Consider the following 12,385-nt stretch of genomic DNA (forward strand, 5'->3'; position numbering starts at 1 on the left):
TTTAGAAGAATTTGTGTAATATTTGTTAATCATGTAAAAAACATCTTTGGTTCAAAGAGTATTTTTTTAGTTTCAACTGACCATAGAAATATGATTTGTTCAAACTCACTTGAGAAAAAAAAAATCAATTACTTGAAATAAGCTGAAGTAATTTCGTAAATCCGACACATTGTTTTCAGTGATTATATAAAAGCTGATATAACAAATTAAAACTGTAGATCACATAAAAATATAGAAAAATTTTAACAGAAGAGGTTAATGTAATGAACAATAAATGTCATGAAAACCCCTCTTTCAGCTCAAGTCTACCTCACAATCGTTCAGTAAAGTCTTCTTAAATGTGTGTGTGCGGCTGTGAGAAGAAGAGATGGAGTGTGTGTGTGGCAGAGCAAGACAGGAGAGAGAGAGGGAGGAGCAACTGTCATCTGTCAGCGGCCCATGCGGCTCTCACTACACATCAGGGGGAAACTGGAGGATTTTACAGCTGACAGTTAAAGTCCTACCAAATCATTGAAAACAATCTGTATTTTCTATTTATTTCTATTTTATACCTGACAGTTAAGAACAATGACACACTCTTTTCTCTCAGATCAAAACAGAAATCTTTGTTTTTCTTAATTGTGTTTATAATTTGTGCAATATCTCTTTTTTAAACAATTAATTCAATATATCAGAAAGTTTTGTAACTGTTATTTCTAAGAGATTAGGTCTCTATGTGAGGGAGAAAGATTATATAAAACTGATCAAATGAAATACATTGAAAACATCTGTTTTTTACCTAAATAAATGTATTAACATTTAAATTTAATTAAAAACTAATATAAAAAGTATAAATATAAATGTTTATATACATACATTATAAATGCATATATTTTGAAAATAAATTGCTCACAAATATCATAAAAATTTTACATTAAAAATAGTTTTTGTTAAACCATTAATTTATAATGTTTAAAAAATGTAATGTTTTAACAGTGATGCTTGTTCTCAGTGTTACTTACCGAGCTGATCTGGTTGCTGTAACCACAGGCAGCAGCTTCTGAAGAACTTCATCTCCAGTGTATTGTGTGTCACTATTTGAAAATAAAAAAGTGAATTACTAATGCTAAGAATAATAATAATTCATAACAAGTAAATACATTATACCTTCCTAAATATCCTCAAATATTTATTAATTAAACTGCATTATAAAGGACATGTGAAAAAGTTGTTTTTGTGTCAAGTCACCTTAATTTATATAGTGCTTTTAAAAGTATGGATTGTTTCAAAGCAGCTTTACAGTGATAATAGAAATTACGGAACAGTGAAGTTGCGAAAACACAGACGGCGCGCATAGGTATGCGCGTTTATGTTCACAGGCGTGTAGACCTTCTTCACAAATCAACCCTCAACAAACCTTAAAAATGTATAATACAGAAAAAAAATGTGCCTCTGCGTAGCCACGTGAACCGGAATTATCCTGACAATGTTGTATCTGTATAGAGGTAAAGGAAAGGGAAAGGAGGCCTTCACAGGGGAGAGACTAGTTGACACTTCAGGACAGCGGTGTCGTCGTGTGCAGGCGCTGGTCCTTCATCAGATCTGGATACGTCCTGGATCCGGCGGACTGATATTCTAGGTATTATTAAGTGTTTTTCTTCTTAGCTGTGCTTAACCCTCACTTGATAGGGAGGCACCGCACCAATCATGAACATTAAACTGGGTTTCACTCAATAACCAGGCCTCTGTTGCATCTTTGTCCTTTTTTATTTGTCTTCACTTTTTTTTCGGCCAGAAAACCAGAAAACACCAACCATTTACCAATTTGGTATTTTTTTTGTAAAAACAGGCACACAGGGCTCAAAATGATTAATTATCAGAACTTCACTCTAGACACATATGTAGCCTATATGTAAATAAACAGATTTTTAAATGAATTATTTGAGTTTGAATTTACCACAGATATTAAATTACAATTTAAAATACGGGAGGCACAAGTTTGATACAAGAAAGTTTGATAAGAGTTCCGCTTTCCGTTCTCGCGCTGCACTGGCGTTGTTACAGGTGTCGTGCCGAAAAGTGATGGTCCGCCGAAAATTGATTGCCGTCCGTGGGAGCGCGCGCAGCGTGTTAAAGCTGTATCGCCCAGTCTCTTGACACTACAGCTGCTTTTATGTGGATCAAAACAGACATAACGTGCAAATAAACATCAGCGTATGTCCGTGGTAATAGTGATTGAAGCCATTACTTATTGACTGAAAGGTTATTTCTGCCCTGAAATTAGTTGATTTCCATCAGAAGAATTATATTTGACAGATTATAACTCACCTAGTACTTTTTACCTCTTAAAATACATTAGATGGCCAATACAACCATTATAATGCAGTATTGCACCTGCCAGAAAGTGATTGAAGCCTCTACTTATTGACTGATAGTTTTTTCTGCCCTGAAATTAGTTGATTTCCTTTAGAATAATTATATTTGACTGATTATAACTCACAATAATGACACTTGTTGTATTTAGTAATCTACATAATTGTGACCGATCACGGAAAGTAGGGACACAAGTCGGTTCTGGGGCATTTTGAGTTATTCACATATTCTGAAAGTGTAGTCTCCAAGCTTTCCAACGATGTGTAACAAATGGAAATATGATAATATTTGGAGAAGTTGTGGCCATTTGAAGGTAGGCACTCAAAAAAGTTAAAAGTGGAGAAACGGCCTCTATAGATTGTGCAGTTCTCACTCTCTCGGCTGCTGGGAGTGACAATAGGGCTCATTTACATCTCATTTACATAAGCCACACCCCCTGTAAAGCTGTAAAGCACAGGGGGGAGCAAAAAGGTCAGGAAAATGTGCCAAAGACAAAAAAAAGTTTGCAAACAGGTAATATATAAATAAATGTCTCTTAGCATCTACAGATAAAACTGTGTAGGCAACTCTATTGATATCAGATAGAGCCGGCTAGAGCACTGCATAATAAGTAGCCACGCTGTAGGGCTGGGCGATATGGACCAAGAGTCATATCCCGATATGCTGAATATCGATATATTATATATATCCCGATATTTTTTCCCTCAAAGTGAGAGCAAATGTTCAGTCAAAGTCAAAGCCAAACATGGACTTCGCTGTATAAATTATACATTGATTCTTATTAAAGTTACTATTAAAGTTCTCAGTCAAGAGCAGTGTGTGATGTCCTCTGTGTTTTGTTGTTTTATTAACATTAAATGGATAGTTATCCCCAAATTTTTAATTGTCATCATTTACTCTCTCAAGTTGTTTTAAACCTGAATAAGTTTCTTTCTTCTGTTGAAGTTATTTGGAAGAATGTGGGTAACCACACAGTTGATGTTCCCCAGTGACTTCTATATTTATTTCCTATGGAAGTCAATGGGGACCAGCAACTGTCTGGTTACCCACATTCTTCAAAATATCTTATTTTGTGTTCAGCACAAGAAATAAATGAATACAGGTTTGGAACAACATAGGAGTGAGTGAAGAATGACAAAATGTTTATTTTTGGGTGAATAATCCCGTTAAGGACAAGTGGCATCATGTTTACTATTAGGGCTACTGTCTCTTTAAGACCTGAAAGCGCACGTCTAGTATGTACGCATATGACAAGCAGATTTCTCGCTGTTTGCTTTCAAGTTAAGACATAACCATCTTTCTTTATGTAAACCTTGAGTATATTTGACAGTATTAGCTAAAAAAGACTCGAAAGATAACTTAGTCCTGTATCCAGGCGCTGTTAGACAGGCTTTTAGTGCATGTGCGCGTCGGCTGTTTGCGCTCAGATAAGTGCATGTTAGATCAGCGCATCAGCAGCGAATTACATGTTTAACCGGCAAGGCTTTAAAGCACATGCAAATAATTAACTTTTGAGAACTGCAGTGTCCTGTTCCATGTTTTATATCGATATATCGCCCAGTCCTACCACGCTGTTCCCTTGGAGGGCGGGGGCAATAACAAAAGAAACAAAAGCCGGCTTATCCAGTATGGAAATACACACAGACAATGACATGCCCATACTGCGCGCTATAATCTCAGAAAAACAAGCCGATTTCAACTTCAAAATGTACACTTTTAAAAATACCAATACTGATATCTAAAACATGGAGAGGCTTCTTCGTGATCTCAACTAACAGATTCTGCAAAAAAGCGAAAATCACCCATTTTGAAAAAACCCCCCGCTTCTTTCTCATTTTGCTCGAAAGTTGTGCTGCCGACTTGTGTCCCTACTTTCCGTGACCGGTCACAATTGTCTCTCTGCGCTGATTAATGAGCCTGAATGTTACTCTTAATTACAGGCGACGTTTATCGCAAAAAAGTTTTTACGCTCGCATGCGGTGGTTTTTCAGGCAATTCGAAAAAATAATATTTTGTGGAAATTGCAGTAATTTGCAAGAGACAACTTCTCACTTTGAGCACACGAGTACGTGTGTCGTTTATTTTTGAAGGTAAACAAAACAACAGATCAATGGCGCTGATCAGCGTCCCCGTCATCACGCCTTTCCGAACATTTAAAGGGACCGTGATCCCTGAACATTTATGCAGAAACACAGTGTACAGAACTACACTTAATAACAAAGGTGAATTATGTCTGTCACATTCACTACACACGTCCCCCCAGAATTCACCATATCAGAAAAACCAAACAGTCAACGGGGAGGTGGGCGTATCAAAAGGCCACAACGACTGCGCTGTACCGGAGGTCGAGGAGACCCCACTGCAGCCGGTGTACCGTCATTATACGGGTGAGGTTCATGGAGTGTAGGAGGCTTGGGTGGGATGGGAGCATGGGGTGGGGGCAGAGCAGGAGGCCGTCCGCGTCGTGGGGGCTGAGCCAGGTCAATGGGCCTGGCCACGTCCAAATGAGCCGGTTTAAGGCGGTCAATGGAGAGTCACTCCGGTTTGCCACCCCTGTCCACCACAAAGTGTTTGTCCCCTGTCTCCAGAACCTGGAATGGGCCCTCGTAGGGCGGGCGTAGCGGTCCCCTGTGGGCATCGTGGCGAATGAAACCATAGTCAGCTGTTTGAAGTCCAGCGGGGATGTGCGACTGAGGGAGGCCGTGACGGGAAGTAGGGACAGGTGCAAAAAAACAGTGCATTATCCAGTAGAGTAGACCGCTGGAGAGTAGCAGACCAGAGAACCGTGGTGCTAGGGACAAAATCCCCTGGCACTCGCCGCGGCTGTCTGTAAACAAGCTCCGCGGATGAGGACTGAAGGTCCTCCTTTGGTGCAGTCCTGATGCCCAGCATCACCCACGGGAGCTTGTCGACCCAGTTGCTGTCTTTGAGGCTGGCACGCAGGGCAGCCTTCATCGATCTATGAAAGCGTTCACAGAGTCCGTTCGCCTGCGGGTGATATGCAGTCGTGCGGTGGAGTTTCACTCCGAGGCTCTGTGCGACAGCGTCCCAAAGCTCAGACGTGAACTGTGCGCCTCGGTCAGAGGAAATGTCCAAAGGGGTGCCGAAACGGGCAATCCAGGTACCAATAAATGCCCGTGTCATCTCGACAGACGCCACCGATGTCAGTGGCACAGCCTCAGGCCAGCGGGTGGTCCTGTCAACCATGGTTAACAGATATGTGAAACCTTGAGAGGAGGGCACAGGACCAACCAGGTCCACGTTTACATGGTCAAAACGCCTCTCAGGAACCGGGAACAATTCTAACGGGGCTTTAGTGTGGCGGTGTACTTTGGCCCGTTGGCACTCAACACAGGTGTTAGCCCAGTCCCTAACGTCCTTCTTGAGGCCGTGCCAAACAAACTTTGCTGTAACAAGTCTCTGTGAAGCTTTCACACCTGGGACCATGGATGGCATCAAAAACTTGTCGTCTTCACCCCGAGGGAACCATTGGCCGAGGACTACCTGTGGAGATGTCACACAGGAGCGTTGTGCTGGCATCGCCAAAAACCACGTCCTCGATCTGCAGCCCTGTAGTCGAGGTTTTCAGATGTTGCACGTCTGGGTCTGTGGTCTGAGTCACGGCCATGTGGTTGTAATCCAAACCAAGATGGACTGCCCCTGCCACAGCCCGTGATAGGCAGTCCGCCACGTGGTTGCTCTTACCGGCAACGTGCTGCAAGTCCGTGGTGAACTCTGAAATGTAAGACAGATGCCGTTGCTAGCGGGCAGACCACGGCTCAGCTACCTTGGCCATGGCAAAAGTCAGCGGCTTGTGGTCCACAAAAGCAGTGAAGTGTCGGCCTTCCAGCAGGGAACGAAAGTGTCTAATGGCGAGGTAGAGACCCACCAGCTCCCGGTCGAAAGTGCTGTACTTCCGCTCACAAGGGCGCAGCTGACGGCTAAAGAAAGCCAGCTGCTGCCAGGCCCTGCCGACCCACTGCTCGTAAACAGCACCGACAGCGTAATCCGAGGCATCCAAGGTGATGGCAATGGGGGCTGTAGGAGAAGGATGCGCCAGCATGGTGGCGTTCGCTAGTGCTGTTTTAGTGGCATCAAAAGCCTTGACTCTGCTCTCAGTCCAGTCCACAACATGTTTGGGTTTGCCTTTCAAGGCCTCGTGCAAGGGCCCCATGAGATGAGCGGCTCGAAGGATGAAGGATCGGCGTACTATGCCCAGGTGTTCCATGTCCGCAAACTCAGCCTTTGCAACGGCAAGCTTGGTCGGGTCGAGGCGCGGAGCGTGGGCGTAGACGGGTGGACTAGTAGTGGCGAGATGGTGCTCCACACCATGATTTACAGTAGATGCAGAGAAAGTGGGCTGAGTGAGGGCTGGGAAACTGGCCAGTAGACGGTGGAAATCATCGGAAGCTGAGAGCATGCTAGACAGTCGTATGGAGTCTGCCTCGCTGAGCGTGCACGTATAAGAACAAAATGTGACGGCAATCAGACGGCAGTTCTTTACATCCACTAATAGTCCATGTGCACACAAAAAATCAGCGCCGAGGAGGGGAACGGCGTAACAAAGTCCCAACCGAACTGCTGTCCTCCGAAACACAATTCGACATACCTCGTTCCATATGTGCGGATGGGGCTACCGTTGGCAGCTTCCATAGGGGGGCCGTAACTGTCGGTCACCATGTCCAAACGGGATGCAGGCAGGACGCTCCTTTGTGCTCCCGTGTCTCACAGAAAACGGCGTCCGGAGATGCTATCGCGGATGAAAAGCAGCCTGCCTACGCGGCCGACACTCATGGCCACTACTGAGCGCCGGCCCTGGTATTTCCCGAAACACTGAAACTGCATGGTGGACGGCATTTGTTAGCCTTGGTTCCAAACTTTGCATGATAGAAACACAATCCTGAGGGCTGTTGGGTGCCAGAAGACTGCTGCCGACGAGAAGTGGTTGCAGCAATGATTGCGGAGTCGTCCCGCGTCACCGAAGAGATGTGCGCGGGAAAAAGCGCGGCCGCACAATGTCCTTGACTCGCCAGGAAAAATGTATCAGCCTCTTCAGCTAGTAAACGACAGTCAGTGATTGTGGTGTTGGCTAATGCAGCTCTCACTTGGGAAGGTAGCTGACGCAGGAAAAACTGGATGAAAAGAAAATCAGGTCTGTGTTCACCCAAAAGATCCAGCATACGGTCCATGAGCTCAGGCGATTTGCTGTCACCCAGTCCTTGAAGTGAGAAAAGCCTGCTGGCTCTCTCAGTGTCCGACAGTCCAAACGTTTTCAACAGGTGGGCTTTAAGTGCTGTATACTTCTCATTTTCGGGAGGATTTGTAAGAAGGCTCACCACTCTGGATGCTGTTGAATTTCCGAGAGCAGACACAACGTAGTAATATTTTGTTGTATCCGCGGTGATCTCATGCAACGCGAACTGCGCTTCAGTCTGGGCGAACCATGCCGATGCTGACGATTCCCAGAATTCGGGGAGTTTGAGGGTGACAGCGTTCGCGGTCATGATCGTGTTGTGTCTCTGGATACGTCCAGCAGACTAATGTCGGGGTCACCAGTGTGGAAATTGCAGTAATTTGCAAGAGACAACTTCTCACTTTGAGCACACGAGTACGTGTGTCATTTATTTTTGAAGGTAAACAAAACAACAGATCAATGGCGCTGACCAGCGTCCCCCGTCATCACGCCTTCCGAACATTTAAAGGGGCCGCGATCCCTGAACAGTTATGCAGAAAAACACAGTGTACAGAACTACACTTAAAGGTGAACTAAGTAACTTTTTTACCTTACCTGATCAACTTCGGAGTCACTGGAATGGTTATATTACTTATTTTGGGTTGAATGGTGGTGGTTTCACACCCCCCTGGTGCCCGTGAGCGGAAAAACAGCGTTTGCAACAGCGGGCCGCCGGCCTCTTCGTCGGGAAGTATCGTGTGATCCCAAGTCTCGCGAGGTAAAGAATTGCTTTACTGCAAAAAGAAATCTGCTATAATGCTGTCATTATTGCGCTCCCTCACGCTGTTGGAACCCGAATGAAGACGACGTTGCAAAGAGTTTCCCATCTGCTTTGATGTCGTTGATCTACTAAGCCTCTAGTGTCTGAGAATAGCCAGCGAGTTTTTAACAGTTGTTGTCAAATATCTATTCCGAAGCTGCGGGGGGAGCTCTTGAGAGAAATCTCCGAGCAAAACGCGAGGATACAACAAAGAAATCCCGATCTTACTGAGGGCTGCTTTAATAACAAAGGTGAATTATGTCTGTCACATTCACTACAATTTCGCAAAACTACAATGGAAACAGTTTTTGCACATTTACAGTCATCTGACTTTTCGGGTACGTGTACGCAAATAATAATAATAATAGCCTAATTATTATCCAAAAAATGAACAAAGAAATTCGTCAATTGGCATAAATTTTTTGGCGGACAATCACTTTTCAGCTCGACACCGGTCTAGGACTATTTGCCTTAAGAGCTCGCTCAAGTACTGGGGAGCTAAACCATTTAGTGCAATGTTGACAGAACGGGGCTAATATGGTCATACTTCCTGGTTCTAGTAAGAACTCAAGCTGCTGCATTTTGGACCAGCTGTAGCTTGTTTGTTAAATGTGCAGGGCAACCACCCAGTAGAGCATTACAATAATCTAGCCTTGATGTCATGAACGCATGAACTAATTGCTCTGCATTATTCTTTGAGAGCATATGACATAATTTAGATATATTTTTTAGATTAAAAAATCAAAATTAATATAAAAAGTATAAATAAAAAATGTTTATATACCTACATTATAAATGCATATATTTTTAAAATAAATTGCTCACAAATATCATAAAAATTGTAGGCCTACATTAAAAAAAATGTTTTGTTAAACCATTAATTTATAATGTTTAAGTAAGAAATATTATAATGTTTTAACAGTGATGCTTGTTCTCAGTGTTACTTACCAAGCTGATCTGGTTGCTGTAACCACAGGCTTCTGAAGAACTTCATATCCAGTGTTACTATTTGAAAATAAAAAAGTTAATTACTAATTACTAACAATAATAATAATAAGTAATAAGTAAATAATACATTATACCTTCCTAAATACCCTCAAATATGTTTTTTATTAAACACTGCATTATAAAGGACATGTGAAAAAATGTGGTTTTACAGATTCGTGACTTTCAAATGGAAAATTGGTATCAAAGAGCACACTAAGGTTCCTAACTGACAACGAAGACTTAACAGAGCAGCCATCAAGTGTTAGACAGTATTCTAGGTTATTACGTGTGGAAGTTTTTTGTCCAATAATTAGAATCTCTCTTTTTTCAAAATTTAGTAGTAGGAAATTACTAGTCATCCAGTGTTTTATATCTGCTATGCATTCCATTAATTTTGTGAATTTGTAAGTTTCATCAGGGCGTGAAGAAATACAGAGCTGAGTATTATCAGCATAACAGTGAAAGCTAATGCCATGTTTCCTAATGATATCTCCTAAGGGTAGCATGTACAGAGTGAAAAGCAACGGTCCTAGTACTGTGCCTTGTGGTACGCCATACTAAACTTTTGATCGATAAGACATCTCGTCATTTACTGCTACAAACTAATAACGGTCAGATAAGTCAAGTCAAGTCATCTTCATTTATATAGATAGTACATGGTGTTTGAAATAAAACAAATAGCAAACAATCTGCTTAAGCCCGGTATTAGCACTACATTTATATGGTTACCAGCTCATATAGGTATAGGAGGTAATGGATTGGCAGACAAATGTGTGAAAAAAGCAGCAGAGAAGCCTGATAGAAGTGGATATTAAATACAGCAAAGCTGAAATTAATTAAAAATGGCAGTTTTTATGGGAAAATGAACAGTCTGGAAGACATCTGTATAGTATTCAAGGAAAAGTGGGAAAGAACAGGAATACGTACAGAAGTAAGCGAGAATATTTATATTATATTTATATTTATGCATTTGGCAGACGCATTCAAGGTACACATTTTACATTCTTGCTTTCCCTGGGAATCGAACCCATGACCTTGGCGTTGCTAGTGCCAACGCTCTACTGTTTGAGCTACAGGAAAGCAGAGAAGAAGATGTGGTATCCATAATGAGGCTAGGTCGTACAGAATTGAATAGAAATTAATTTATAATGAAAAAGCATGTTGATGGAATATGTAAATATTGCAATAGTCAAGAGACAATAGAGCATGTAATTATGTATTGTCCTAAATACCATCAAGCCAGACAAAGATTAATTTCACAACTTGGTGAGAACCAGATGACATTAAAATAGCATTATATACTTTTTTTTAAATAACTGGATTATTAAAAAGAATTTAAGAAAATGTAGGTAGACCACTCTATCCACACCCCAGTCCAGATGGTGACGGTAATGCACCAAAAGCTGGTTACTACTAGTGATGGCAACATGAGGCTTCCTGAACCACTGAGACCTCACAGCCCATTGCTTCACCCAAAGGTTCATTACTCAAAAGCCCCTTTCACACAGCGCGTTGATCCCGGGAAATTGCCAGAGTGCCTTCTGTGTGAACGCAAACACGTCCCGGGATTGATGCCGGCATCGATCCCGGGTTGGGGACCTAGTAACATTGCCGGGATCAGTCCCGGAACACGCCCTGTGTGAACAAAAGCCAAGATCAATCCCATAAGATTGATGAAGATTATGTACAGGTTGATGGCTAATTCGCTGGTACTTGTGACTAGTGACAATAAAGGGCTACTACTACTACTACTACTACTAAGAGGTGTGTCGTAGTGATGACGCACGTGCCATCGCGCGACTCTAGAACGTTTGTGTTCGTCATCAACAAAGAAAGAACGAAAAAATGTCTGCAAACTGGAACAAAGCAGAGACCAGGAGCTCCTTACTATCTGCGCTGAAGCTGAGAGCGTTTGCCAGCTCTGTGGAACGGTACGCGATGCGTTAGTGTACATGTTTTCGACGCGTACGTTACACGTCTCATTCTGACGTCACATGTCTTTACGGATCTTACAGGGATGTGTGTGAACACACTCACAGATCCCGGAAAATCACTGGCAGTGTGAATGAACCAAAATTAAACGATCCCGGGTCACATTATCCGTGTATGTTCCAGAATCTCAAATGAATTAATTCTGAACCAATGACCTGAGCATACTTATGATGTCGGTATACCTGTTTTTATCTATTTGTTTTCTTCTTACTGGTAATGTCTGTAAACTTTGTTAGGACCCTGAGATATTTTGTGTGTTTATATCAACTGTCCTTGTGTGTATATTCTCTCTCTCTCTCTCTCTGTGTAAACTGTATTTTATTTTTCTTTCTTCTGCTTGTGGTCATTTAAGTTCTAAAATAATATTGTTTTGTTTGTTATATTGGCCTTGTCTGCCCCTGACACTAACCCTTCATCGTAATTAAAGCTCATGTTATTTCTCATTTCTCTGGTAATGTAACTCTCTTCCTTTTCCTGTTGCGGCTGACCCCTAGCTGTCGTAACACCTTTCATTTGCAATACAAAATAAAAGAAAAAGAATTAAAAAAAAAGACCTGAGCATTTGTCTATTGCCTGGGTATAAAATACAATATGTATCTTTATCTGTCTGAATTTACTTGTGCAGAGACCACCCACCCACCCACCCTTATGGTGGAGGAAGTGTAATAAAGTAAACTACAACAGAATAGTCTGGGTGGGAAAAGTTAAGGATTGTTTCAGGGGGGGGGTTTGTACAGTGAACCATTACTAGTTTTAGTGCAGTGTTGTGCTTATGGGACTGGGGATATAGAAGAGAAAACTGCAACACTGGAGTTTGGGGTGGGTAAATAAAGGATTACAATAGATTTTTATTGAGAAACAGAATATTTTCAAGTGTGTTGGGTGCGTTTAGACGATTCCTCTTCTTGGACAAAACCTCTCCAGCCTTGGAAAATATCCTTTCACAAGGAACAGAGGAACAAAAAATGCCAGTGCCAGCTAGAATAAATGAGGATACTGATGCTTCTGTTGAGGCCAGACAGGGGAGGATTTACTTTTTCTAGCTGTCTCCATTACCAGGA

At 42.2% G+C, this 12,385-nt stretch overlaps 1 protein-coding gene across 1 annotated transcript in view; it reads right to left on the reverse strand.

The window, feature by feature from the left end:
* The window catches only part of LOC306997715 (protein NLRC3-like), a 124,578-nt gene that overhangs the window by 85,201 nt on the left and 26,992 nt on the right, over window positions 1-12,385 (reverse strand). Inside the window, exons 7-8 of the mRNA XM_079611117.1 lie at window positions 9,294-9,350; window positions 1,002-1,073 (exon numbers count right to left, since the gene is read on the reverse strand). Of these exons, the coding sequence (XP_079467243.1) occupies window positions 1,002-1,073; window positions 9,294-9,350 (129 nt within the window). The remainder of the gene's footprint in view (window positions 1-1,001; window positions 1,074-9,293; window positions 9,351-12,385) is intronic.

This window comes from Phoxinus phoxinus, assembly GCF_949152265.1.
Source record: "Phoxinus phoxinus genome assembly, chromosome: 4".
Lineage (NCBI taxonomy): Eukaryota > Metazoa > Chordata > Actinopteri > Cypriniformes > Leuciscidae > Phoxinus > Phoxinus phoxinus.